General features: G+C 42.4%; 1 protein-coding gene and 1 long non-coding RNA gene across 8 annotated transcripts in view; one reads left to right on the top strand and one right to left on the bottom strand.

Annotated features, from left to right (window-relative positions):
* The first annotated feature begins 589 nt into the window (after nt 1–589).
* Nucleotides 590–18,722, top strand: LOC116742999. 2 transcript variants are annotated; one of them, XR_004346647.1, is made up of 5 exons: nt 594–8,914; nt 9,571–9,622; nt 9,814–9,908; nt 11,866–11,945; nt 17,865–18,722. It is a non-coding gene; the product is annotated as an uncharacterized LOC116742999 (long non-coding RNA). The 2 variants fall into 2 exon arrangements; XR_004346646.1 differs by having other exon boundaries at nt 590–8,914; nt 9,814–11,945.
* The window catches only part of MPHOSPH8 (M-phase phosphoprotein 8), a 49,857-nt gene continuing 37,010 nt past the window's right edge, over nt 14,552–27,398 (bottom strand). For 2 of the 6 annotated variants that reach the window (XM_032610966.1, XM_032610967.1), the window contains exons 8-14: nt 24,093–24,302; nt 23,455–23,541; nt 21,171–21,325; nt 19,313–19,467; nt 16,771–16,898; nt 15,565–15,648; nt 14,552–14,889 (exon numbers count right to left, since the gene is read on the bottom strand). In XM_032610966.1, the coding sequence (XP_032466857.1) occupies nt 14,848–14,889; nt 15,565–15,648; nt 16,771–16,898; nt 19,313–19,467; nt 21,171–21,325; nt 23,455–23,541; nt 24,093–24,302 (861 nt within the window). In that variant the 3' untranslated portion in view covers nt 14,552–14,847. Of the gene's footprint in view, nt 14,890–15,564; nt 15,649–16,770; nt 16,899–19,312; nt 19,468–21,170; nt 21,326–21,552; nt 22,591–23,153; nt 23,542–24,092; nt 24,303–27,398 lie in introns of those variants that run through there. The other 4 variants (XM_032610969.1, XM_032610970.1, XM_032610971.1 and 1 more) reach the window with 3 other exon arrangements.

The following is a 27,398-nucleotide window of genomic DNA, read 5'->3' as shown; positions in this document are numbered from 1 at the left end:
GGAAGAGAAATTACACGAGTGAACTGGGGAGAGCCTTGAAGAAGTCTAAAGTTGGCTAATGAGAATTGCAAGAATTCTTGTGTTTTAAATATTAGGTTACATAAGTAGTTGCCTATTAAATAAACTGTGTTAATGTCCTGGGGAGAGTTCTCTGTATGTTAGAGTTTTAGATGACGTGGTGAATATTAACAGTTTCCCTTACTAGAGGTACCGCGTGAGTTTAATAATGGCTCAGTGTATTCTTTGTGATACAGGAGGGCGTTTGACTCAAATTCAGAAATCTTCATTTAAAAAAAATTCTACAGTTCTTCAGCGATGGGAATGAATATTGTTAACATTGGTGTGCCTGACTTGAAGTTCCTTTCTTAAATATCAAGAATAGGAAGAGGGCTTCCCTGGTGGCGCAGTGGTTGAGAGTCCGCCTGCTGATGCAGGGGACCCGGGTTCGTGCCCCGGTGCGGGAGGATCCCACATGCCGCAGGAGCGGCTGGGCCCGTGAGCCATGGCCGCTGGCGTCCGGAGCCTGTGCTCCGCGGCGGGAGGGACCACGGCAGTGAGGGCCCCGCGTGCCGCAAAAAAAAAGAATAGGAAGAATCGAAAAGTCTTTCTTTTAGAAAAATCCTTCCCCTCCCCTTTGCTGTTCATATTAAAATTTCACTTTGAATTTTAAATCTTGTATTACTTGGAAATACTGGAGGGGGAGATACTTCATTTACACACCAAAAAGGTGGAGTCTCTAAGCTGTGTTTTAAGTTAGCTTTACCTAGAATTAATAAAATATTAAAAAACACTTGTGTTCATTCCCAAAGATTTATGGTTTGTTATTCAGTGAATTATTATATAAATTTGAACACTTCGTAGCAAAATGAAATGATTCTTTTAATTAAAAAGTTTCTGTCTCTTAAGATAGTAGTAATTATGTGTACTTTGTACACCCAAGGACTGAATGAGTACAGTTTGCTGTTTGAAAAATTGGAATCGCCTTAGTCACAGGTCACTTTTTCCAGTATCCATTGTCATTGTGAAGTGTTCTCTCTCCAAGGTGTGACCAGAGAGGAAAGGTTGTTTTGTTTCCTCACGTGTCGTGGGTATTAGAGCAGGGGAGCAGTGTTCTCCAGCACGTGGTGTGGCTGGGCCAGGGCCGTAGACACAGCCAGGAGTGCACATCGCTGGGCGGGGGAGACAGATTTGTCCATTTTAGCTCGGACGGTCGGGGAGGCCTCCCCGGGCAGGAGGTGGCTTCTGAGCTGATGTGAGTGACAGGAGGAGGAGACTTGGAAAGTTGGACTTGAAGGCGAGCCCAGTTCAAGCTGAGGGCGTACCATTTAGCAAGGAAGGGATTGTGGCTGGAATGGAGTGAACCAGCCCAAGGATGTTCTCAGCCCTCTTTTTATCCCATTTTTGTGTGATTGAGACCGCCAGCCCTCCCATTCAGTGAAACTTCCGCACCACAAATAGCTGTTTATATACTGTATTTGTGCTTTACACAAAAAAAAGAGTTAAGATTTTTGCCATCTAACTCATTTGCTCCCTCTTGGGGCCGTTCTGGCCCATTGAGAACACAAGACTAGAGCAGCATGTGCTGAGGCCACAAGGCTCGCTTGACGAGACGAGGAGCCGTAGGAGAGGCTTGGGCTGGGCGGTGATGCGACCCCGGGGCTTGACTGTAGGAGACCCCAGAGGGCAGGCAGACCATTCAGACCAGTCCAGAGGGGTGGACGGTGGCTGGGCTTGGTCCACCAAGGCTATTAATGACCGGGATACGGAAGAGGAGGGAGAGTAGACGGGCACCGCATTGATGGTCATAAATAAAAGGTGTCTGTTTAATGCTCAGGGCAACTCGGGGCAGGTGCCCCCTGAGACACACAGGGAGGTTACCTATGGGCCCCACTGAACTGTAGCCAGGAAACGGAAGGAGAAACTTGAGTCTGATTTTCAACCTAGATACCATTTAAGTTTCCTATTTTTCAGTCATTTGGATATAGCTAGATGATCTCACACACACAAATTTATAGTGGTCAAAACTCCAGAGTTATTTCAGCTCGCTTCCTCCCTCCCTCCCTCCCTCCCTCCCTCCCTCCCTCCCTCCCTCCTTCCTTCCTTCCTTCCTTTCTATATTTGGCTGTGTTGGGTCTTTGTTGCTGAGCGCAGGCTCTTCTGTACTTTGTGCCTTTGATTCCAGACTGATTTCTGGGGAGTCTGTGGAAACGCCTGCCTCCTCTTTTTTGCTTTACTGCAGTAGGAGTGCTCATGCATTAGTAACGTGAACAGTTTCAGTTGAATTCCATTTTTTTCTGTTAGAATTCAGTGATTCTGAACCACCGTATTGAGGAATGCTGCTGTGAATTCCCTAAGGCGTAGGGGCTCTCATTGCACGTGCTCGCTGCATTTTGTTGAATCTGTGAACAGGCAGCTTTTCCAGGCTCACACTGGAGTTAAGTCAAAGTGAGATTTTTTAATATCACACAGTTTTTTGTCAAAGTTGAGTGTTCTCGTAAGCCTTCGTGGTGACTGAAAGCGGGAAGTAGCATATATGGTCTAAAAAAGGGAGTCGAGGGGGCTCTGCGGCACCCACACCACTTGGGAGGTCCTGTCTGTCTTTGAGGAGGGGGCTCGGGGTCCCCGGCCGAGCAGTGGGACAGGGGGCAGCCTCTGAGCTTTGCTGAGGCGGGTGTGTTGCATGTTTAAGTGATGTAGAGTCACAAAAAGTTAAGTGAGATTTATGACTGTATTTTATGGGGTTTTTATGCCTGGTTTGCACAGTCTTAGTAATTTCTCAAACTCTGGTAATCAGTAACCAGGACATTCTGTGCATTTTAAATATATGACAAGATTTTGTTTTAAACTCTCCCTTCCGTTTTTAGACTTTTCAGTCCCTTTTTTTAGATGAAATGTTGGCATCTTGTGTTCAGAACAAAGCATTAAAATGTTTAACCACCTCAGTGTATTTTCATGTAAATACCATTTAGGACACACTAACTCAGAAGCAGTTCCCAGCAAGGAGGGCTTGGTAGAAGGTGCCCAGGGCAAAAGAGCATCCTGGCCTCCCCACTGACATAGCGCAGCACCTGTTTTTTACCCTGTATTTAAGTACATCTGAATAGATGATCAGCTCACCACAATTCACATTAAACTTGTTTGGTGTTTGAGTAGTTTCTCCCCAGTACAACATTGTGATGTTATTTACTGCATATGAACGCATAATGGATTCTGCCAGTAATGTTTTTCCTAGTTTGTTGATTTACATGATATCTTCAAAGTAAGTAACAGTAGATGCTGTTTTTAAGTGGTTTTAAGTATATGTTGAAAAATAAACTTATTATCAAAAATCTGATAATTATCAAATTATCATTTGGTAGTTCATTCTAGTTCCTTTTCATTATATATGAACATGGTTAATTCGTGAAATAACTACTGTGGGATTCTTTGATGTGGCAATAATTTACTTGGAATGTTGAACTTTTACAGAAAACCGTGGACGCTGAACATGTAAGTTCATAATGATCATGTCATCTTGAACTAAAAATGCAGTTTTTGTTGATGTAGTTGAACTTGTTTTTAAAACTTAACCTCATTATGCGACCACAGAGGCAGGTTTTCTTTGACTCTTTTGGGCAGGGCACTTGAGAAATCTTAGGTGATCGCAAGATGTTAACGCTGCTGGGTTTTTTCCTTTTGAACAGTTTTACTTTCTGTTTGTTTGTTTGTTTGTTTAACTTGAAATACCTTCGTAGGAATTTGGGGACAAAATTCAGTTTGAAAATTTTAGTGGTATCTTTCACTTCCAGGGTCTTTTTTCTCTCATCACAGTTGCCTTGCAGATATGGCAAGTAGATACAGGTCTGGGCCTTTGAAACTGAGTTAATGTTAACTTTTCTTAGAGGCACTAATTATGTTTCATAAAATTATCAATTTGTACTTTATTAGATTTTATATGAGTCTTTGCTGAACTTTATGTTGGTAACTACAGTAAATGTTATTTATGACCTTTGAGGAAAAAGATGGCATGTAGTATCAGTAAATTATTCTCCTGAAAATTTTAGTTGCCCTCAATAAAGCTGAATTTTTTTTTTTTTTTTTCCTGCACCATGCAGCATGTGGGATCTTATTTCCCTGACCAGGGATTGAACCCGTGCCCCCATGCAGTGGAAGCACAGAGTCTTAACCATTGGACCAACAGTGAAATCTCAAAGCTGAAGAAACTTTAAAAAAATAAATGTGCCTTGTGCCTAAAACAGAAAAAGTTTCATTCTTTGATTTGTTTCTTCAGTATTTTCTAGATTTCAGTGTTACGTAATATTTATCAGTGATAGATGATTCTTACCTCTTTACTTGAACATGACCTTATCTTACATACTTATTTCTTTTTTTAAAAAAATTAATTTATTTTTGGCTGCCTTGGGTCTTCATTGATGTGCAGGCTGTCTCTAGTTGCGGCGAGCGGTGGCTACTCTTTGTTGTGGTGCGCGGGCTTCTCATTGTGGTGGCTTCTCTTGTTGCGGAGCACGGGCTCTAGGCTCGCGGGCTTCAGTAGTTGTGGCGCACGGGCTTAGTTGCTCTGCAGCATGTGGGATCTTCCTGGACCTGGGCTCGAACCTGTGTCCCCTGCATTGGCAGGCAGATTCTTAACCACTGCTCCACCAGGGAAGCCCTAAGTACTTATTTCTTAATTTTGAGTTGCTACGTGAACTTTAAAATAAATTCTTTTCTGATTCTTTAATTTAAAAATACTTAAAATTTTGCGTTTTAAAAATTTGGACTTGCCTGTTATGCAAAATTTGTGAGTTTTGTTTGGCAAAACAAACTGACAGCCTCAGTTTTCATAAACTTCGGAACTTGTGTGCTCTTTTCCAGTCCATCCATTCTGTATCAGGGGCAACAATTTGTCCGTTTTGATCATATGTTAGTTTTCGTTTCTGAACTTCATACTAATGGAATCTTACAATGTATACACTTTTGCCTCTGGCCTTTTTCACTGGACATAGTGTTTTTGAGATTCACATATGTTGTTGCATGTGTCTTATTACCACTGAGTGAATACGCCACACTCCGTTGAGTCTCCTGTTGATGGATTCTTGGAGCAGTTTCCAGTTTGGGGTTATTAAGAATAAATCTGCTGTGAACATTCTTCTACAAATCACACTTTTCATTTTTCATGGGGAAAATATCTAGGAGTGGAGTTGCTGAGTGTAGGTATGTGTATGTTTCTTAGAAACAGCCAAGCAGTTTTCCATAGTCAGCTCGGCCTCGTACCCCTCGAGCAGTGATGGATCCTTGCCAGCGTCAGTGTCGTCAGTCATGTCAGTCTTCGCCATTATTGTGTGTGGAGGCATATCACTGTGGTTTAATTTACATTTCTCTGTACCTTCTGATGTCGAATACCTTTTCATATACTTTTGGCCATTCAGAGACCTTTTCTTGTGAAGTACATTTGCCCTTCTCTTACTCACCATGCTCTTAATTGCTGTTTATAACTAGGTTGTGTGGTGTCATTACCGGCTGATGTAAGACTCACCGATCTATGTATAACCTATGATATTTTTTAAAAAAGATTAGGTAGCTTTATTAGAATTCTGAAAAGCCAGATGATATTGGGAATCCAAAATTGAATGTTCATATTATGGATTTTTGTATAATACCAGCTGAAAGACAAGTTATTTATTACATAATTGAACTTGTGATATCTGGCAACTTGCGATAACTTGGCTGGAAAATCCATGGATTTGATAGAAAATCAAAGCCTTAGTTTGTTATTTTTATTGCAAACTTTCAACCCAAAAGAGTCATGTGAAAATTAAACATGTTGAGAAAATGTGTCTGCCTTCTAATTAATTAAGTCGATTGGAAGTATATATATATATTTTTTTAATTAATTAATTTATGGCTTGGATCTTTGTTGCTGTGTGCGGCTTTCTCAAGTTGGGGCGAGCGGGGGCTACTCTTCGTTGTGGTGCGCGGGCTTCTCATCGCGGTGGCTTCTCTTGTTGTGGAGCATGGGCTCTAGGCACGTGGGCTTCAGTAGCTGTGGCTCGTGGGCTCCAGAGCTCAGGCTCAGTAGTTGTGGCACACATGGGCTTAGTTGCTCCGTGGCGTGTGGGATCTTCCTGGACCAGGGCTTGAACCCGTGTCTCCTGCATTGGCAGGCGGATTCTTAACCACTGCGCCACCAGGGAAGCCCCGATATTTTCTTATTTGTTCATCAGTTTAAGTTGTATTACATTGTATTACATCAAAAAGCAGGAAGAACTTGTAGTTGTATTAGCATGGGTTTTACAGGTTTACAGCTTTCATGGGTATTTTTTCAAGTTTCCTTGGGAAATGATGACTTGAATTTTTGGCCTTAATCTTTCTGATGTATTGTTCTCTTAGTCACAGACTATTTCTCTATATTCTTTGTTGCTTAAAGAGAATCTGTTGGGTAACAGAAAAGTAAAATTATTCCAGTGCAAAGCATACCGCATATTTTGGCTGTTGTGAATTGCCTGTAGTAATAGCATTTGGTTTATTTATTATTTGAGCAGCCGCTATCGTGGTCTGTGTCTTTGCCATCAAGGCAGAGGGTCACATTCAGTTGTGAACACTGTTGTGTGTTGAAAGATCTCGGATGGTGACTTTGATCATGTGGACGTCCCCTCCCCCATACCTACAAATTTCAGAACTTGTTTCTCAGAAGGAGGCCCTGCTGCAGAACAAGCTAATAAAGAATGTGGTTCCTTTATGGTTCCATATCACGGGAGTCTGCTCCAGAGGAGATCATTACCTTTTAGGCTGATTTCTGGCAAGGTATTTTTCAGTTTGAGTCATTATTAAAATCCTGTTTCTTGGGTTTTTACAATTCATGTGTTGTAATTGGAAGAGCTTTTGTAGAGTATTCCTCAGCCTCCATACTTGTTGAATTATGTAGTACTTATCTTTCATAGTTATTTCTTAGAGTGTACTTCTGTTACTTATATATAATTTATATTACGTGATACAGACTATGTAGTTTGTTAATGATTGACTTGTGTACTCAGTGGAAAACGAGATACTAGGTACATTGGTACGTAGTTGACCATTAAGAATGTGCCTTCTGTAGTTTTAATGTTTTATTCTTTCAGAAAAGTCATCAGAAAAGTGCCTGTGGTACTGGCCGTTCAGGTTTCTCACTATATGAAAAAAGTCTTAGGCTGTGGTTGGAGGAGCCTTTTCTGTTTTCATTTTTACCAACTATTTCAGATGTGTTGGCATGAGAGGGTAAAATCAAACATTAACTCACACAGTTCTTACTCAGTTTTATCCTAAAATTAATTTAAAACAGACTACTTTTGCCACATAGATTTTTTTACAGTTATGGCTTAAGATTTCAGTTGAAGTCCTTTTCTTAAGGAATTCCCTGGCAGTCCATTGGCTAGCACTTGGCACTTTCACTGACGGGCCTGGGTTCGATCCCTGATCGGGGGAATTAAGGTCCTGCAAGCTGTGTGGCACAGCCAAAAAAAAAAAAGAAAACCTTTTCTTTAGATGCAGTTGTTGGTTGATTTTCATATTTGGGTGTTCTCGAGGATCAGAACATAGGAAAGTGCATCAGCTTTCTAGGCCTTCCCAGACTCTTAACTCCGTATTACGAGCATCACTGAATGGGTGTGTATCAGCACATCCGTAACTGTCTAATTAGAGTTGGTTACAACCCAGTACACAATAAACCTGGCCCCTTAGTTATAGTACCACCTCTTTAAACAGAACTCTAGTGATTGTTCTTTTAGTAGACCTGGTGTCATTGTGTCTTTAAGAATTAAGTAATCCAGTTGTCCAGTTTGATTTATGGTTCCATTTATTCTTCTTGTCCATCCTTAACTTTACCAAAGGCAAAGTATATATAAGTGATACAGTTATAAAACCAGTGTAAGAATGCTAGTTGAAGATGGAAATAATAGGCGAGATAATTTTTGTTGATTTATGGCATGCTTTGCTTGAAAAAATATTTAAGGTTTTTAAAGTGGGACCATGGATCCTGTTGGATCATTGTGGCGTATTAGTGGAATCTATGAGTCTGATTAATTCACATGCAGAGTTTTGTGTACATAATTTTTGCACATACTTTTTGGCGGGGGTGGGTCATACTTCATCCAATTCTCAGGAGAATTTCAGACCCAAATGAGTTTGAAAACTGCCAATTTAGGATAATTATTTCCAGTATCTTTGGGTCATGTACCCTCACTTTAAAAATATTGAGCCCAAAGCTGGGTATTTATCTCTCAGTTGTAATTGTGTATTACTGCGCTGATATTTCAGGTATGTTACAAAACACATTTCATAGGCATGAGGTAACAATAAACATAAACCTGGACCTTAGCAGAAAACCTGGAGTGCCTGCTGTCTGGGTAGGTAAGCAGGTCGTCTTCTGATGGAGCACAGCAGACACGTTTGTGTGCCCTGCCTTGGTACAAGCAGAGTAAAATTTTGTACATAGGATAGGAATCAGGATCCTATGTAGGATTTTGGATTATAAGGGTCTTGGGCTGTGGTGTGCTGAGGGACCAGCAGTCCAGACGAGAGGACCTATGGAAAATAAGAGGGAGACTTTCAGCGTCGTGGATTTAACAGTGTTTACTCTGATGCTGAAACAAAATTTAGCTGAATTTTAAGTCAGTTGATGTTCTTAGAGGAAATGAAAGGAAAATCCTTACTGAATGGACATAATCAGATGAGGTAAAGACTAAACGGCATCTTAAGGGAACTTGATTCCTGTCACGGACTGTAGGAAGTGAGTTATCGCTTGTGTTTTTTAATTGATCGTTGAAACTTGTTTTTAAGAGGCTAAGTCTGATTTTATTGTAATCCTAGGAGAAAAGAAAACATGGATGAAGCTACCTGAAATTTGGTTTCCGGGGTGAACCGAAGTCGAGAGACAGGAAACGCTGGAGTCTCCCTTCAGGTCAGCACCTGTTGTAGCAGCTCCCTCTGTCCTTCCCGGTCCCCGTATCAGAGTCAGTGGGATAACACTGTATAGCTCATGGCACAGTTGAAACCTCTGCTTCTCTGCCTGTCTTATGCGGCTCCCAGCGCTACTGCCCTTTTCTTTGAGGAAGATTGGAGGGTATTTTTAGCTCCAAATTGCCCTTGTCTTTCCCCACTGGTAGTAATGTGTATATTGATTTGTCTTCTGGCAAAACTGGACTGGGAATAGAAACGATGTGTTACACAGGTCTTATGTACGAAGGGAAAAAAAAATCCCTCTTGTTTTTCAGTGATTCCAAGCCTAAAATTTTAGTCTTGTGGTCCTTTGGAAAGTGTGTGATCTTAAAATGGTTTAATATCATAAATTCAGATTCAAGCTAGGGACACTAGCTCCATTTCTCCTTTGCTGCTTCCCACCTTTTTAGAGGGTAACAGTTTTTCCATTATTTTATTGTTTTTTCCAGTATTTCTTAAAGACATAAAATTCTTTAGAGTCATTTACGCTATGTGATCTGTATGATAGAACTGTGATGATGGTGTGTTGTCACCCTAATAGATGCAAAAAGTATTATTTTATTTCTTCCCTACCCCCCCACCCCCTTACATGGTGATTCTAATCTATTCTTGTTACAGCTGTGGTCCTGGGAGCCAGGAGCATCAGCCTTTCCTGAGAGCTGCTCGCAAGGTGAGAATCTCGGTACACACAGGCTCATCGAATCAGACCGCCCAGTTTAACATGGTTCCAGGGGATGTGCGTCCACACTGAGTGAGAAGCACTGATAGGTACCATACCTTTGGGAAATGTCATCTTTTCAAAGTATCTGACGACTCATGGGCACAAAAATGTGACAGCTGTCTCTCACGCTATTTATCCAGCTCTAGAAAATTAACGTTGGGTCGTGGTTCTCAACGCTGGTCCCTGGATCCACATCACTGTCACCTGGAAACTTGTTGAAAATGCAGATTCCCAGGTACATACTTGCTCTACTGAACAATAAAATCTTCAGGGGTGGGTGTTTGTGTGTGTGTGGGGGGGTGGGATCCAAGAGTTTATTTTATTATATTTTGGCCGTGCTGCACAGCTTATTGGATCTCAGTTCCCCGACCAGGGCTTGAACCCAGGCCACGGCAGTGAAGGCGCTGAGTCCTCACCACTGGGCCGCCAAGGAACTCCGACCCCTCCAGCCCCCTTTTACTTGATCATGCTTTATTTTCAAAAGCTCTCCAGGTAATTCTGGTTTTTACGGATGAAATTATAATTGCCCTTTGAAATAGGTTTACAGAGAATCACTTTATATTGTTTGGGCACTTTGTTGGTATTAAATTTTCCAAGTGTTGTGTTAAGTAGGTTCCTTACTTAAATAAAATTTGAAGAAATAATCTCAAAATATACGAATAAGGAAAAAAAACCCTAATGTACATAGGTGAATTGTGCTGTGATAGTGAAGCTGTGGTTTCATGTGGCCATCTTTTGGTTAACAGTATTCCGGGGTTTTTTTTGTTGTTTTGTTTTGTTTTGTTTTTAGTTAAATAACTGCTTTTCATTCCAGATCTCATTTTCTGGTCAGTGAAAAGAAACTATTCATTCCAGGAAGAGATTAACTTTATGAAAGTTAAATAAAATGCCAAATATGTATTTAATTCTAGTAGAAGGAAGTAACTTGACAGTTTCCCCTTTTAGAAATCTTATTTAAAACGTTGGTTCTCATACTTTGAAGGTGTAGGAGAATCTCTTGTATCAGAACACAGACTGCTGGGCCCCCAGTCTGTGGTTTAAAAGCCCAGGAATTTTCATTTCTTAACGATGTGGTGCTGCTCTGGGTTGAGGCACAATGAAATACTAGTTGTAGAAGGTTTTATAGGCAGAATATACAAATTCAGGTCTTGAATATTTTTTAGGTTTCCTGATCAGTAATTCTAGCCCAGTAAATTATTTTCTTTATAACTGAAACCTCTTTGTTCTTCCTTTACAAAAATATGCAATATTACTTCCTGTTTTCTAACAATTAGTTTTTTCTTTTCAGGTCATTTTGTGGGAGAAAAAAATTTTTCTTTAAATTATTTTTGGCTACGTCGGGTCTTCATTGCTGCATGCGGGCTTTCTCTAGTTGCGGTGAGCGGGGGCTTCTCTTCGTTGCCGTGTGCGGGCTTCTCATTGCGGTGGCTCCTTGTTGCAGAGCACGGGCTCTAGGCGCGTGGGCTTCAGTAGTTGTGGTGCACAGGCTCCGTAGTTGTGGCTCGCGGGCTCTAGAGCGCAGGCTCAGTAGTTGTGGCGCACAGCCTTAGCTGCTCCGCGGCATGTGGGATCTTCCCGGACCAGGGCTCGAATCCGTGTCCCCTGCATTGGCAGGTGGATTCTTAACCTCTGCGCCACCAGAGAGGTCTGGGAGAAATGATTTTAATGACACAGGAGAAACAAGCCAGAAGAATCTTATTTTTTAATTTATTACTTTATATAACAGTCTACGGATACATGAGCAGTTATGACACTTTGATCCAGGTTGTTTTCCTAAGTTATATACCGTCCCCCTGGCACACTTGCTGGCTAATGCTGGCAAATGTTATGGTCACAGAGCAACCAACCACCCCCCCCAGTAAATGGAAACCACTGGAGGGTTTTCTTTTATCACCTCATGTAACCTGGAAGTTTGGGTCAGTCCTCAAGAAAGGAACTACTCAGAAGAAATTTGGCTTTGTTCAAGTGAGAAAAATCATGTTTTCGCTAACACATATAGCTTGGCCCAAGGGAAGCAAATAACGGGGACACGAGTCAAGGCACAGACTGCGCGGTGGAGCAGCGGAGCTGATCGGGTTAGACTCCACCTGGGGCTGGCGTTCTGGGAGCTCAGATGACTGTTTCCCAATTTTGTTTTAATTTGGTCCTGACTGAATTGTGAACCTCATTGTTACTACCATTTTCCACCCCAGTAGCAAGGCTCTTCTGTACCAGGAGGGAGCAGTCAGGCCTGGAAATCCCAGATTTTGTTGGAAAGGAACACCGTCTGCAGGTGAGCAGAGGATGGAGGGAAGTGGTATGGATTCCACCCGTTTTCTTCTGATCCTACTCAGTAAAGCTTTAGGATGTCAAAATAACTTTAGGGGTTTGTACCGTATTATGCTATGAAACATATTAACTGCATGAAATATTAAATTTTTCTAAATTCTTACATATATGTTCTTGTACATACAAGTTTATATACATTTTTTTTTTGGCTGCGCAGCATGTAGGATCTTAGTTCCCCAACCAGGGATCAAACCTACGCTGCCCGCAGTGCAAGCGCAGTCTCAACCACTGGACCACCAGGGAAGTCCCCAGTCTTTCTAAATTCTTATTTCATTGTATAAATCACCATGTGGTACTCTCCTTGTATCTGTGTCCTGCTGTTGCCTGGTCTTTGCTGATCATCCTCCTTGCACTTTTATGTTTTTCCCCGTTTTTATGCAAAGACACTGGAGTTTCATGGTTAATGCTTTATAAAGGTCTTGCTGTCAACGTTCTGGATGCTAAAACCTTGCCAGCAGCAGTAAATTACTATTAATGAACCAGTAAATTCTCATAAGGTAACTGGAGGCTCTCAGTGTAACCCTGCCGAGTAGAATTCTGAAAGCAGCACCTGAGCTTCAAACTGCAACCTCCTAACACTCCACTGAATACATTCTACAAGTTGAAGAATTTAAGACGGGAATGACTTGAGAGGATAGCGTATGAAGTTGAGTAGCTTGTATTCCTGGACTAAATCCAAACTCCTCATCCAGCTGTAGTCCAGCATTTATCGGCGGGTATGAGGTACTAGGCACTGCTCTTTGGTACTGGGTATTGTAGGCAAAAGGATGTGTAAGGTGCTTTCTACTGCAGCATACTGATTAGTGGTGACCAGATCTGGGTGGTATGGTTAGTAAGTTAAATTAATTGGATAACCCGACTACGCATCATGTCCTTACCTCAGCATACACCGGAAAGTAGTGATAGCTGAGGAGTGATGATTTTTCAGTGAGTTGGATCAAAAGAGCCATGCATCCCGCTTGAAGTTATGGCCCCGCCCATGGCCTAGAGGGTGATGACGCTCCACTTACGCATTCTGTACTGTGTGCCCGGTATAACTACACAAGTCACAAGGAGATGGCTTTGCTTTCCACAGGTAGTACTAGCATATCTGCAAACCTTTGATAAGGTGCTGCTGGAGAATTGCTTTTTCAGGGCAGTCATTGTTCACACTTATTTAAATATCAAAGTAGCAGCATTAACTGAAGTATCTGATGCGATTGGCTGCCTTATCAAGTGGAGAAGTCCAAGACCTCATCATCCTGGTCAGAATTTCCCCCCCCAGGGCTATAGAGAAGCAAGTTCAGATGAAAAGACCTAGTGCTCCTGTAAAGGTGTTACCTAGGCAGGCTTTTGAGGTGATGGGAATGTTTTTTAAAAACCCATTTCTCTTACATGTATTGGACAGGGTGCACCACCGCTGAAATAGAGCTCGTGGCTGTGAGGTTAGCTGCAGCAGGAGTACAGCGTTCAGTATCGTTGAAAAGTCTAATCCCAGCCATTGTTTAGCTAAACTATACATTTCGTATCCACCTTGTTTTGAAGTCCTGAGACTTCAGAAAGAAACTAGCAAGACCAGCATTGTGGTATTTTATTGAGGAAAGTAGGAAAAGGCAGTTGTGCTCTGAAGTACCTCTACAGTGTGTGTGGGTTAGCTCTTAGTATCCACAGACTCAACAAACCACAGATGGAAAATAACCGGGGAAGAAGAAAAATTTTCCAGCAAGTTCCAAAAAGCAAAACTTGAATTTGCTGCACACCAGGACCTCTTTACGTAGAATTTACACTGTGTTTACAACTATTTACATAGCATTTACCTTGTATTAGGCATTGTAAGTTCATCCAGACATGAGTTAAAGTATATGGGGGGTGATACTCAAGGGGTTAAATGCAAATATGACACAAGGACTTGAGCATCCTCAGATCTTGGTATCTGAGGGGGGTCCTGGAACCAATTCCCCATGGATGATGAGGGATGACGTATGTGACATTCTGAAATTTTTTCATTAAAATTGTAACTCATGCAATTATAAAGCTAATCTGGAAATTAACAATTTTATACATTTCCATAACCCAGACAGCTTGATTCATTAGTCTGCCAAATATTTCTTGAAAGAATATAAGCGTTAGACCTGTGGGCAGTCACTCTTCTCAGGAGGCAGAGTGTGGCAAAGCCTGGCTGGCCTTCCCAGTGTTCAAAATAAGTAACAAGATCTGGCTGTTCAAAATGACTTGATGGATTCCAAGAACAAAGATAAAGTCCACATGTAATATCTCCTTTTATGCTCATAATGTCTGGTTTCTGGGGGTTTTTTTTTGGCTATATCTCAGATTGATTTATTATCTTTTCAAACAATAAAGGGTAACCTGCAGATATATAAAGTTGTCACCTACTCGGGATCTGTGTCAGTGGCACGTTGGAAAGATCAGACCTCCTCCCTCAAACCCGCCTACCACCTTAGATTAGTCCTACTTCAAGGGATGCAAACTCACACATTAACTTAGTGCTAACATTCCCACTGGATTTTTTTTTTTCTTAAAACACAAAAATTCACTAGGGCTAGTAAAAAATTTCAAGTTAAAAAAAAGTTTTAATTTTCTTAAATAATCCTCATATGAACCATTCCACACTGTGGAAAAACATACAGTCTGGACACAATATCTAGATTTCAGAACACTGGCACAAATACTTACATCTGTGTCTTATATGTTAGATGCACCATGCCCCATCTCTCAGACTGACAGGCCTTAAATGCAAGAGGCTTACAGAAGAAACTTAATTTGGAAGTGTGAGCTGTGCCAGAATTCCATACTGCTTTGAAGAGTGTTTAGAAATAGGTCTGAGAATAACTCTCCCAATTCTTTGGTCATTGCAGCTGTACTCTGTACGCACCTATTAGCAACTTAACCTGTTGAAAGAAAAAAAAGCATATATTTCAAGAGTTCCCCTTTGTTAGAAGAGGGGAAAAAAAAGCACACATGGGCAAGACTTGTTTCCCTTCTTTGGCAATACTGTCAAATTGGTTATCAGTGTGGGTTGTTAGACTACCATTATTTTAATTAAAAAGTCCAATTGAGGGATTTCCCTGGTGGTGCAGTGGTTAAGAATCCACCTGCCAATGCAGGGGAGATGGGTTCGAGCCCTGGGCCGGGAAGATCCCACATGCCGCAGAGCAACTAAGCCCGTGCGCCACAACTGCTGAGCCCACGTGCCACAGCTACCAAAGCCTGCGCGCCAACTCTCGCCATAACTATAGAAAGCCTGCACGCAGCAACGAAGACCCAATGCAGCCAAAAATAAATAAATAAAATAAATTTTAAAAAGTCCAATTGGGTTTTTAGGTTACTACGTTAATTGTACTGTTACACAGACTGTTCCGGTCAGTGATCCATCTGGCAATTAAATATCAAAAGCACAGAACATCACCAGACTGCTGCACACCATGGATATCAAAGAGGGTTGAAATCATTTCAGACCCAGGCAGGCACACCAGGAACAGCATGACATTCCTGAAAACCTTCTCTAATAATGTGACCTGAAGGAACGACCTGAGCAGTGAGAGCAGATGCAAGGAGATTCTTACCTTAGCAGACGGCGCTTCCGTCAACCTTATAAAGAGTTTATTGAGGCCTGCGGCGGGGCTGAACGAGTAAACGAAATGACTGTCCTGGGGAAGAGACCAAAAAGATCAGCATTTCTGCAGACAGACTTCTCCATCTAGACACAGCCAGACTCCAGAAACCTTTAAGACTAGTGATGTAGAAGAAAATACAAGTTTGTTTGAATTTCTTTATAAGACAACATGCTGTGGTTTCTTTACTTTTCCCTTGCATTAAAGAGATAACATTTATCTGGAAAAACTATATATAGATAAAAAATCTTCAGCATTAGAATGTATCCAGCCGTATACAGCATGCACGTTAAAAATCTTCATAACCAAAAAAAAAAAAAAAAATCTTCATAACCAGTTAAATTCATCCTAAGGAGAGAATTTTATATGTGGCAAAGGAAACATACACAACGATTCTTCAAGGGCATTTTTAATGCTAAGGAATTTACATAGCCACTATTAGTTTAGTTATTATATATTTATATTTTAAAACGTTCACAGTGGGGCTTCCCTGGTGGCACAGTGGCTAAATCCGCCTGCTGATGCAGGGGACACGACTTCGAGCCCTGGTCCGGGAAGATCCCACATGCCGCGAAGCAGCTACGCCCGTGTGCCACGACTACTGAAGCCCACGTGCCTAGAGCCTGTGCTCTGCCAACAAGAGAAGCCACCGCACCGCAACGAAAAGGAGTTCCCACTCGCCACAACCAGAGAAAAGCCCACGCACAGCAACGAAGACCCAACGCAGCCAAAAATAAAATTTATAAGACAAAAAGTTCACAATGAATAAAAATCAAAATTATACTGTGATCACCTAAAATTAAACTAGGCATAAATACAACCAGTGTTATTCAGTGTTTATATTTCGGTTTTTGAACCATGCACGGGCATGCTTTTCTTTTTGAGTTCCCTAAATTTCCTTTAAGTGAACATTTGTAATTATAATGGCATTAAAAGGCATAATATTTAGATAGGATCTTTCTTGTACCTAAGAATTTATCTTCAAAATGTTAGCTCCAAGACTTGGTAAACATAATTTAAAGCACAGATACCAATTAAAACAATTTATGATTATGGATTATTGCCATTTCCAACAACTACAATTAACAGAAGAATTTATGTCATCTGTGCTTTTGGTTAGAAGACTGTACTCCTCAGTAATGAACTATAGAAACTTACCAGGAAAACAGGGAGTTGAAATTTATCATTTAAAACGACAGCTTGTACACTACACGGTCCACAGAGGCGAGCAATGACCTCTTTACCCAGAAAGTTTGCGTGGAAAATAAACAGCAGGATGCCGGAGCCTGAATTGGGGAGATACAAATAGAGATTTTAATTCCCCGCCCAACAGGGCCACTTTGCAGAGCCTGAGGGAGGAGGCCCACGTGGGTAGGAAGCGGCCCGGTACCCCGCCCTCATTTGTAAGATTTGAGCGGTCTTCCTGGTGCAAAACTTTCTGGTGTTTATCTAATGCTTTTCAGACCACAGAACCCTTTTCACTTTTAGTCTGAGTAGCTACTGACAGCTCATCAGCAGGCTTTTTAAATATGCTTTTTCTACACTGAAGTTATTTTTTTTAAGTGGTGTTTAAAAGTTCCAGCTGAATGTATAAATGTCAATGGAAGCGAAACCTGCAGACTGTGGTTTCTTAGTGTGGGTTTGAGGAATTTTCCACTGTCTTCCACATACTATTTTGCCTTTTCTGAATTTTCTTATAATGTGAAAAAAACCTTGTTTTTTGAAAAAAAAAAGTTTGGGTAAGATTTGAAGCTTCTGAATATGCAAAATATTCTGCAAGATTCATTCTCTGAACAAAAACTTTACTTTTGATAATATAAAACAGATACATGAGTTGTTTTTTTTTTTTTTTTTTTTTTTTTTTTTGCTGTACGCGGGCCTCTCACTGTTGTGGCCTCTCCCGTTGCGGAGCACAGGCTCTGGACGCGCAGGCTCAGCGACCATGGCTCACGGGCCCAGCCGCTCCGCGGCATGTGGGATCTTCCTGGACTGGGGCACGAACCCGTGTCCCCTGCATCGGCAGGCGGACTCTCAACCACTGCGCCACCAGGGAAGCCCCATGAGTTGTTTTTTAATATGATGTTAAAAACTTGTGAATGAGGAGACTTCATAAAAAGACCCCTAAGAACGACTGGCTTTAAAATTTGTCCTGGTTCCAGGAAAAAAGGGCACACCAGGTCCCTGGCTCTTTTATCTCCTTTCAGGCTATGTGAGGTTTGACATAGGGTTTTGCTCTCTGTTTTATGCCACAGCTTCCCTGCATAGAGCACCGAGGATGAGAGGAGAAGAAAAGGTCCGCGGAGGACAGAGGCTCTTCTTGTTTTCCCCTCAGCTCCACTGTGAAAACGCGGCTGTGTCCCCGTGACTGTAGAGCAGAAAAGGCAGTAGAACCTCGTCAGACAGCCTGTGGGGATGGCCGTCTGCAGTGAAATCCTATTAGAGAACACTTTGACGAAGGTCATGTTTCTATTCCTGCCGACCACAGTGAGTGGTATCCAGCAGAGGAATGGTTGTCCTTCGTCAGCTCTAGTCGGACTGAGAAATACGTGATCCATACGGAGAATATGACACAACGGACCTAATCAAGTTCCTGGTGCTTGTTTCATGGCATCAGTATAAATTTCTCTTCATTTCTTAAGAGCCACACACCCCTCAACAGACCAAGGTCAGTGTTTGTCAAACCTGAGTGCTTTCAGGTCACCCAAGACCTCACCAAGGTGTTGGCTGAGAGTCCTGGTCTGGGTGGGGCTCTGAGAGGAGACCACACTCTGAGTCTCGAGGGTCAGGAAAATCTACCAGGATCTCACATCTGAGGACGACAGGGCATCTTTGGAAAAAACCGCTAGTGGATGCAGACATTGTGCAAGTGCAGAAACGGCCATACGTAACCCAGGACTGTCCGGCTGAACCGAAGCACCGGTGTGGAGGTGGGTGGCCGGCCAGTTCACGCACTCAGCTCACCAGCTCACGCCTGGCGGTGCAGACGGTCCACGTGGACTGTCAAGACCACAGTTCGCTATCACTGAGATGTTGTGAATGGCTGGCTTTGATTGGTAGAGCTGTATTTTCTTCAGCTAAATTTCCATTAACAAATAGGTATTTTTTAAACAGGTGGGTGGTGGTTTTTTTTTAAAATAAAACAAGCCAGAACCCCGTTTCCTACCTTTCCTCCACTCTGTATACGGAGCACCCGTGTCCTGGAGGAGGGGCCATGGCCATGGTCTCTACCTACCAAGTAGCTGTTAAGCAGAAACTAGGAAGCAGAACTGAAGTTCTCATCTCTTGCTACTAAACTGTACTATGGGACAAGACGTTTTCATTTTTCTTTGTCTTTTTAAAAGGGCAAGACTATTAGTGATAATAAAATTCAGGGAAAATATTGATTTTGGGCATATCATCTTGAAAGCTAAATTTTAATAAAAGTCAATTTTAATAAAAACTAGTGTAATTATTAAGACTCAACTTGCATACTTCTAAGACAAGCGCTAACACGCTGCTATGTGGACCCCTTGGGGTCACCTGGGATGGTGAGTATCAGCTGCGTTTCTTTTTTTCTGCCAGAGCAGCAGTGCTGTTAACTATTGTACATAATTATTACACATAATGTAACTTGTTAAGGTTTTATTAAAAGAATAAAGAGTTCTGCCTGAAAATCAGTTTATAATGTCACATTTCAAAATGAGAGAAAACACAGACTTACCTTCTGGTATGTTCTGTGGGATTCTGTAATTGAAATCCATTGAAAAGTCTGGGCCCTCACAGAGACGATGACATGCTATTGGGAAAACTGGTTCTAGGAGAGCAAGACGTGCTTCAAAGTAATCCTTTATTGTTTCTTCTGCTACTCTTGAAAGTCTAATAAACAAGTACAGTAAACGCTGTTAACGTTTGTGTAGGGAAGCACCATGAGCTACAACATTATCAGACTGTTGAATACAATGAGGCTTTCCCAGATCAACCTTAAGGGGGAAAAAAAAAGCAGCCTCTCTCCTGCTTCCCTGCTTTTTTCTTAGCTCTCACACCTGACACGTCACATGCCTGTCTGTCTGGAGGCTCCGAGTGGGCAAGTCTGTGCCCCGCTGCCACCCCTACCCAGTGCCCAGCACACGGACAGAGCTCCATACACACTCCTCGGATGAGTCCATGAATCAGAAATAAGAATTATGTCGGAAAATAAACCCAAGAACGGCCACACACAGAAAAGTCTTGTTACAGCACTTAGTTTAGCAAGCAGTCAAATAAGGTGATTACTGCTAATTCCAAAAGTCTTTTCAGACGACCCTGCTGGGAATGTAACCAACCCACCCCATCCCAGGATGCTCTGCTTCAAGGAGTGTACAGTCCCAAGAGCCCTTTCGTCACAGATGTAAAACCAAGCCCAGCGTCCCAAGAAGCCCTCAGCCTTGGGCAAACCAGGCAGGTTGGTCACCCTGCTTGCTGGCCGCCGGTCACTGCCACCCGGGTGGGCGAAGGCTGTCTGCGTGGGCAGAGTCCCCAGGCACACACTCCCTTTTCGGCCTTTGCCTTTTTTGTCTCCTGTCTGAAATTTACCTTAATTTCTGCTTAGAACATGGATCCTACATCTGGAAGGGGAATAACCATCTTTCAGGTGTGAAGATCCAAGTCATGTCCTATGTTTGGTGGGTGAGGAGAGGGGAAGAGTGGCTGCTGACCCAGGACTCTGTTACATGAACAATAAACACCTTACCTGCATTAGCTACTGTTCCTGAAGCTCGTGTTGCCAAAATAAGCAATAAAAAGCTAATATGAACTTCCAATAAAATGACGTAGAATTCATTTGAAAAAGCATGAACTTGAATGTGTAAACTGTGGTAGTTTCCAGACAATGTAATTATTATTCAGTACTAAAAGGAAACGAGCTCATCAGGCCATGTAAAGATACGGAGAAAACTTAAATGCCTATGAAAGATGCCAATCTGAAAAGGGCGAATACTGTATGATTCCAACCAAATGACATTCTGGAGAAGACATGAAAAGTATCAGTGGTTTCCAGGGTTTGGGAGAGAGGAACAGGTGGAACGCAGAGGATGTTTAGGGCAGTGAGACGACGATGTGGAGACACGTCATTACGTTTGTCCAAACCCACAGGATGGACAACACCCGAGGGGAACCTCAGGGGAACCAGGGGCTCTAGGTCATGAGCACATGTCACTGTAGGTCCATCAACTGTAATGGACACACCACCTGGAGAGGGTATGCACATGTGGTGGCAGGAGGTATACGAGAAATCTACTTTCTACTCAACTTCGCTCGGAACCTAAAACGTGCTCTAAAAAATTATGTTAAAAAGTTTAAATGGTTTTAAGAAAATGTTTGGGAGCCAAGTTAAGAGCATAATTAAGATTTTAAGATGATACTCTTAGTATAAGTTGGACAGTTTCTAAGTCCTCAATAACTTGCACTTTTAAAATGCATCATCTTCTGAGACCACAGACCCGTCAGGTCTTGTACTTGACAGTCTTTTTCCGAGCAGTTACACACAGGCCACTCCAATTATGTGTCCGAATCGGCACCGGGCACATTCACTGCATACTTACGTCTCTAAGTGATTCTTCAGCAGGTCATACACCAGCACGTTGTTACACTGCTTTGCGAAATGCAGCGCGCTGTTCTGGTGCTTTGACAGAATGTTGCAATCAGCCCCGCACTCAATGACAAGGCGGACGATGTCTGAATTTCCCCTTTTACAGGCCTGCGTCAGGAATAAAGGAGCAATAATTACTCGACTGTGCTTGCTCAGTGACCCTCTCCACGCTGAGCGGGGAGTAAGTTCTCCGTGACGGGAGGGAAAAGAACCACTGGGGTCGGAAACTGTCTGGGAAGCGTAAGTGCTGTGGTCCTTTTCCTCAGTGTGCAGTACAAACAGGGCCGCCTCATTCAGACCGCAGTCAAACGCCTCTCCCTCCTGGCCCTCCTCCATCTCCGGCCTTTTCCGACCCTTAATGGGTGACCTCTTTCAAAGCCAAATCTGAGTTTCCCACCTACCTCTCTCCTGAGCTTAAGATCCACGTGTAAAACACCTAAGCATTTCCAGGTCCAGTGCGTGTAAAAATCTTCCATTTGTGCCGCCCGTGTTCTCTAACTTAGGAAATAGGGGACCAACCATCACCTTCAATTACTACGTCCTGTGAATTTGACCTCTTTAAGACTGGTCAGTCTGTCCACTTCTGTCTCCACTGTCACTACTTCCGTGCAGACTATTATCATCCCACTTAATTTTAAGAACCTCCCTACAAGTCTACAAACCAATCCATTCCCCGCACTGTATCGGGGGACATTAAAAACAATGTAGCGAAACCCAACCTTTATTCTGCTTCTGTCTTTCTCTAGGCTGGCCCTTCAGATGGCTGCCCGCTGCCGTGAGGGTTAGCCCCTAGCTGCCTGGCACAGATGCAGAGAACCTGCCCCACTCCCCCGTCTCACACCGCCCCCCCATGCTTCAGACTGTGCGAGCATCTGCTGTTGAGAACGTGCCTGGTGATTTCTTAGTAAGATAAAGTTTTGAATTCATGCTTCCACGTGCGACCTGTGCTCTAAACATCCTTCAGTAGAAACACACAAGGAGAGGGCTCCTGGACAAAATAAACATTTCCATGAATCAAAAATGAACAGAAACACCAGCAGCGAGCAAGGTTTAACCCCCAAGTGTGGAAGGAGGCCGAGGAGCAGGTGACGCAGGCCTTAAGAACTGCACGGTCAAGCACAGACTCAGGGCCAGGGCCCCCGCCAACCGGGGGCTCTGACCAGTCTGCCTTCCTGACTCAGGAAAGAAGGTCGGGAAGAGGTACCACAGACACACACCTTCTTGGTGAGCAGCTCACACAGCTGCACGTAGGGAGCAGGCAAGTGAGCCTCAGCCTCCACGCACGGTACAGGGTCATAGCCTGCTGTGTGGACAGCATATCAGGCCAGAAACCTGGAGCTGCCACAGGAAAGTGCTGGACTGGGCGGGATCCCCTAGAAGCAAATGCAAGACTGCTAAACAGGGAGGGGGGGCTTCAACAACCTTCCACTCAAAACTGTCTGCAGGGGTCTTCCCTGGTGGCGCAGTGGTTAAGAATCCGCCTGCCAATACAGGGGACACGGGTTCGAGCCCTGGTCCGGGAAGATCCCACATGCCGCGGAGCAACTAAGCCTGTGCCCCACAACTGCTGAGACTGCGCTCTAGAGCACGTGAGCCACAACTACTGAGCCCGTGTGCTGCAACTACTGAACCCGCGTGCCTAGAGCCCGTGCTCCGCAACTAGAGAAGCCACGGCAGTGAGAAGCCTGCACACTGCAACGAAGAGCAGCCCCCGCTCGCCACAACTAGAAAAACCCCGCACACAGCAACAAAGACCCAACGCAGCCAAAAATAAATTAAAACAAAAAAACCCCACTGTCTGCAAACCACAATTCTGAGCACAGAAGATGAAGTCACCAGTGAAACAGTAACGCATGCACATCCCTCTTCTCCACACCCAGGTCCGCGCACGGCACAGCCTGCTTCCCTCCCACTCACACGTTTCATCCCTGCTGACCTGCATCTTGAGGATGTGGCTTAGCCACCTGCCAGGTCCATCCGAAGGCTGAGCTCAAATCCACACGACTGAGCCTGGTGTCCACTGTACACAAGCTCATAGCCCCCTGTGCTATTCCCACCACGTTGCTCATCACACCGAGTAACTGCCTCTTTGCGGGTCTGTTTCTCCCACTCAGCTGTGACCTGTAGGTCCACAGTCTCGTCCCCATCAGACACCAGCCCCAGCACAGCAGCAGCTGGAGACCCCAGCAGGACCATGTTGCATCTGAGGGGAGGACTGCTCCACGGGAGGCATTTACCTTCATTAGAGCCGTCTCACCATTGCTCTGCTGGACGTTTACAAAAGCTCCTGCTTCCAAAAGAATAGCCACTGTCGTTAAAAAGTTCTGTTAAAGAAAAAAAAGTAAATTTAATTCCCCAAATTCTTTACAACTAAGATATTTCTAGACGTTTTAAGATTTTTATCCACCAGGAAAAGTACTCAGATTCTATCCCAAGCAGGATGGTGAACACGATATAAACAGCTCCCCCGTGCAGGGTCCTGGGAAAGCTGGAGGCCGCAGGGAGCAGGCCCAGCACAGGTACCCGAACAGCCGCGCACCGTTGCCAGAAACTCCAACCTCAAGTTTAACCACTGGTTTCAGCATAAGAAACTCTGCATATCAATCTTTTAATAATATATGGGAACATTTTAATTAAATTATTAAACAAAAGGGACACTTAATTTAGATTGGAAAAGATTTTAAAAAGACCTAAGAATTAATATTAATACCTTGATCAGAAGTTCTTTTTCAATATAAATCACTTCCAACTAGATAAGTGATTTTGCAAATTCAATTACAAAGTATGACTGTCAACAAAAACATATCCATTTATGACAAGTTACAGATGAACTGAACTATGAAAATTTAAAGTTACGTGACTGTAGGACCGGTACATTTCCCTGCAGAGACAGACTCTGTCTTGGTCCCAAGACCATCGAGCCAAAGCCTTCTGAGTGGCCGACCTTCTCGGCAGCATGGATGAGTGCAGTGGTCCCGTTCTTCTGCCGACCGTTCACTTTTGCCCCCTTCTTGAGGAGCAGCCTCAGCAGGTCGTCCTGCCCCCCAGCTGCCGCAAGCATCACCAGTGTCATCCCGCTGGAATCCTGTATTGGTTTTGTTTATGAAAAAACACGTCAATGTTTAATCAGAAAAATTTTAGAACTAAGTTTTTTCATTTACTATGTTTCAATGCGAAATCACTGAAATACATTGATTTATGTATCTACGTACTTAGGTTTTTCATTAAAATACCCTAACAAACAATCAGAAACTAATCACCTTTAGAATTTTTCCATATGTGTTACCAAAAAATTTGACAACTTCCACTTATTAAGTTCTAAAGGTATATCAACACTCTGCATGATACAAAATGAACAGTGAACCATGAGCCACATAAATGGCAAAGGTACTTACTTCCCTCAAAAGTCTCCTGTGTTTTAGGTAAAACAGGTGAAACGCACATATTCATTATACTCATTTGGTTGGCCCAAAGACAGAAGGCTAGAAATGACCGTGAGAAGTCACACAAGTCCATTCTATTGGTTACAAACTAAAATGAATGCTTTCTGGATGAGACAATGTTGGCCTATGTAAATATAACCGTTGGGAAGTGAGAGTTTAAGTTCTCTAAGGATACAGAAGGAAATTCAGAAGTGGCAAACAGGACACTGATATGGTTAGTTTCTGAGAGTCCATAACAAAATAGAGAAAGAAAAGTTCTTTCAATAGAGATAAAACTACAAAAGGCTGACAAAAGATAAAAAGGTAACTATTAGCTAAAATATTTCCGATCACTAGTTCAAGCAATCACCATATGAGAAAACCGAACAATTTATTAAATAACATTTGATAAAACCAAATTCCAGTATATGAATTAATTTAGCTATAATCTTAAAGTCTAGCAAAATTTGCCTGTCTGAGTAATTGGAGGGAACACAAATATAAGAAAAATGATTCTTGGCCGTAGTACTTTAGACAGACTCAATAGGATTCACTTAAATTGAAATAAGGGGACTTCCCTGGTGGCACAGTGGTTAAGAATCCGCCTACCAATGCAGGGAACACGGGTTTGAGCCCTGGTCCGGTAAGATCCCACATGCCGCAGAGCAACTAAGTCTGTGCACCACAACTACTGAGCCTGCGCTCTAGAGCCCGCGAGCCACAACTACTGAGCCCACGTGCCACAACTACTGAAGCCCACACGCCTAGAGCCCGTGCTCTGCAACGAGACAAGCCACTGCAACGAGAAGCCCGCGCAAAGCAATTAAGAGTAGCCCCCACTCGCTGCAACGAGAGAAAAGCCCGCGTGCAGTTTGAGAAGGATGGGTGCTAGCTCTTCTCTAAATGTTTGACAGAATTTGCCTGTGAAGCCATCTGGTCCTCGACTTTTATTTGTTGGAAGGTTTTTAATTACAGTTTCAATTTCACTTACTTGTGATAGGTTTATATTTTCTAATTCTTCTTGGTTCAGTCTTGGAAAATTGTACCTTTCCAAAAATTTGTCCATTTCTTTGTGGTTGTCCATTTTATTGGCATATAGTTGTTTGTGGTAGTCTCTTATAACCCTTTGTATTTCTGTGGTGTCAGCTGTGATTTCTCCTTTTTCATTTCTAATTTTATTGATTTGTGTCCTCTCCCTTTTTTTCTTGATGAGTCTAAGGGTTTATCAATTTTGTTTATCTTCTCAAAGAACCAGCTTTTAGTTTTATTGATCTTTGCTACTGTTTCCTTTGTTTCTATTTATTTCTGCCCTGATCTTTATGATTTCTTTCCTTCTACTGACTTTGGGTTTTCTTTATTCCTTTTTCTCTAGTTGTTTTAAGTGTAGGGTTAGATTGTTTATTTGAGATTTTTCTTGTTTCTTGAGGTGAGAGTGAATTGCTATAAACTTCCCTCTTAGAACTGCTTTTGCTGCATCCCATAGGTTTTGGGTCGTTGTGTTTTCATTGTCATTTGTTTCTATGTATTTTTAATTTCTTCTGTGACCTCTTGGTTATTTAATAGTGCAGTGTTTAGCCTCCACGAATTTGTGTTTTTTTAGGTTTTTTTCCTGTAACTGATTTCCAATCTCATCACGTTGTGGTCAGAAAAGATGCTTGATATGATTTCACTTTTCTTAAATTTTCCCGAGGCTTGATCTGTGACCCAAGCTGTGATCTATCCTCAAGAATGTTCCGTGTGCCCTTGAGAAGTGTATTCTGCCACTCTTGGGTGGAATGTTCTATAAATATCTGTTAGATCTGGTCTATTGTGTCATTTAAAGCTTGTGTTTCCTTATTTATTTTCTGTTTGGATGATTTGTCCATTGGTGTAAGTGGGGTGTTAAAGTTCCCTACTATTATTGTGTTACTGTCGACTTCTCCTTTCATGGCTGTTAGCATTTGCCTTATGCATTGAGGTGCTCCTATGTTGGGTGCATAAACATTTATAACTGTTACATCTTCTTCTTGGATTGATCCTTTGATCATTATGTAGTGTCCCTCCTTATCTATTGTTAACAATCTTTATTTTAAAGTCTATTTTATCTGATACGAGTATTGCTACTCCAACTTTATGATTTCCATTTGCATGGAATATCTTTTTCTGTCCCTTCGCTTTCAGTCTGTATGTGTCCCCAGGTCTGAAGTGGGTCTCTTGTACACAGCATATATATGGAAAATGATTTAAAAATTATAAAATATGTATGAATACATCTAAAATAAACATACAAGAACTATATGAAGAAAAAAGCCCCAAGAACTTTGCTTAAGGGAATAAATGAAGAGCGGAATGAATACAGAGTTGTCATATTCCTGGATGGAAGACTCCAAATGTCCATTCTGAGCTAAAATAGTCTATATATTCATGTGATTTTAATGAAAATCCCAATAATCTTTTTACTGCAATCGAAAGGATTCAACCTAACAAATCCACTACTAAAGCAAGAAAACTAAAGAAGAAAGTACAAGAATCTTTTCTAAGCAAGGTAGGACACCCAAAAGGCTTAAAGGAAAAGATCAACAGATGTAACTACCTAAAAATAAAAATCCCTCCAAGCAATAAGACTCAAAAAATAAAAATGTAAAAACAGGGAATGGGTTAATATGCTTCCATTAAAATCTTTAGAAATCAGTGTGAAAAAACCCAGCAACAATAGAAAGCTGGGTGATTTCCCTGGTGGCTCAGTGGTTAAGACTGTGTGCTTCCACCACAGGGGGCAG

Source organism: Phocoena sinus, chromosome 18 (genome assembly GCF_008692025.1).
Source record: "Phocoena sinus isolate mPhoSin1 chromosome 18, mPhoSin1.pri, whole genome shotgun sequence".
NCBI lineage: Eukaryota > Metazoa > Chordata > Mammalia > Artiodactyla > Phocoenidae > Phocoena > Phocoena sinus.
The sequence above is the reverse complement of the archived record's forward strand: the minus strand, read 5'-3'. Positions and strand labels throughout refer to the sequence as shown.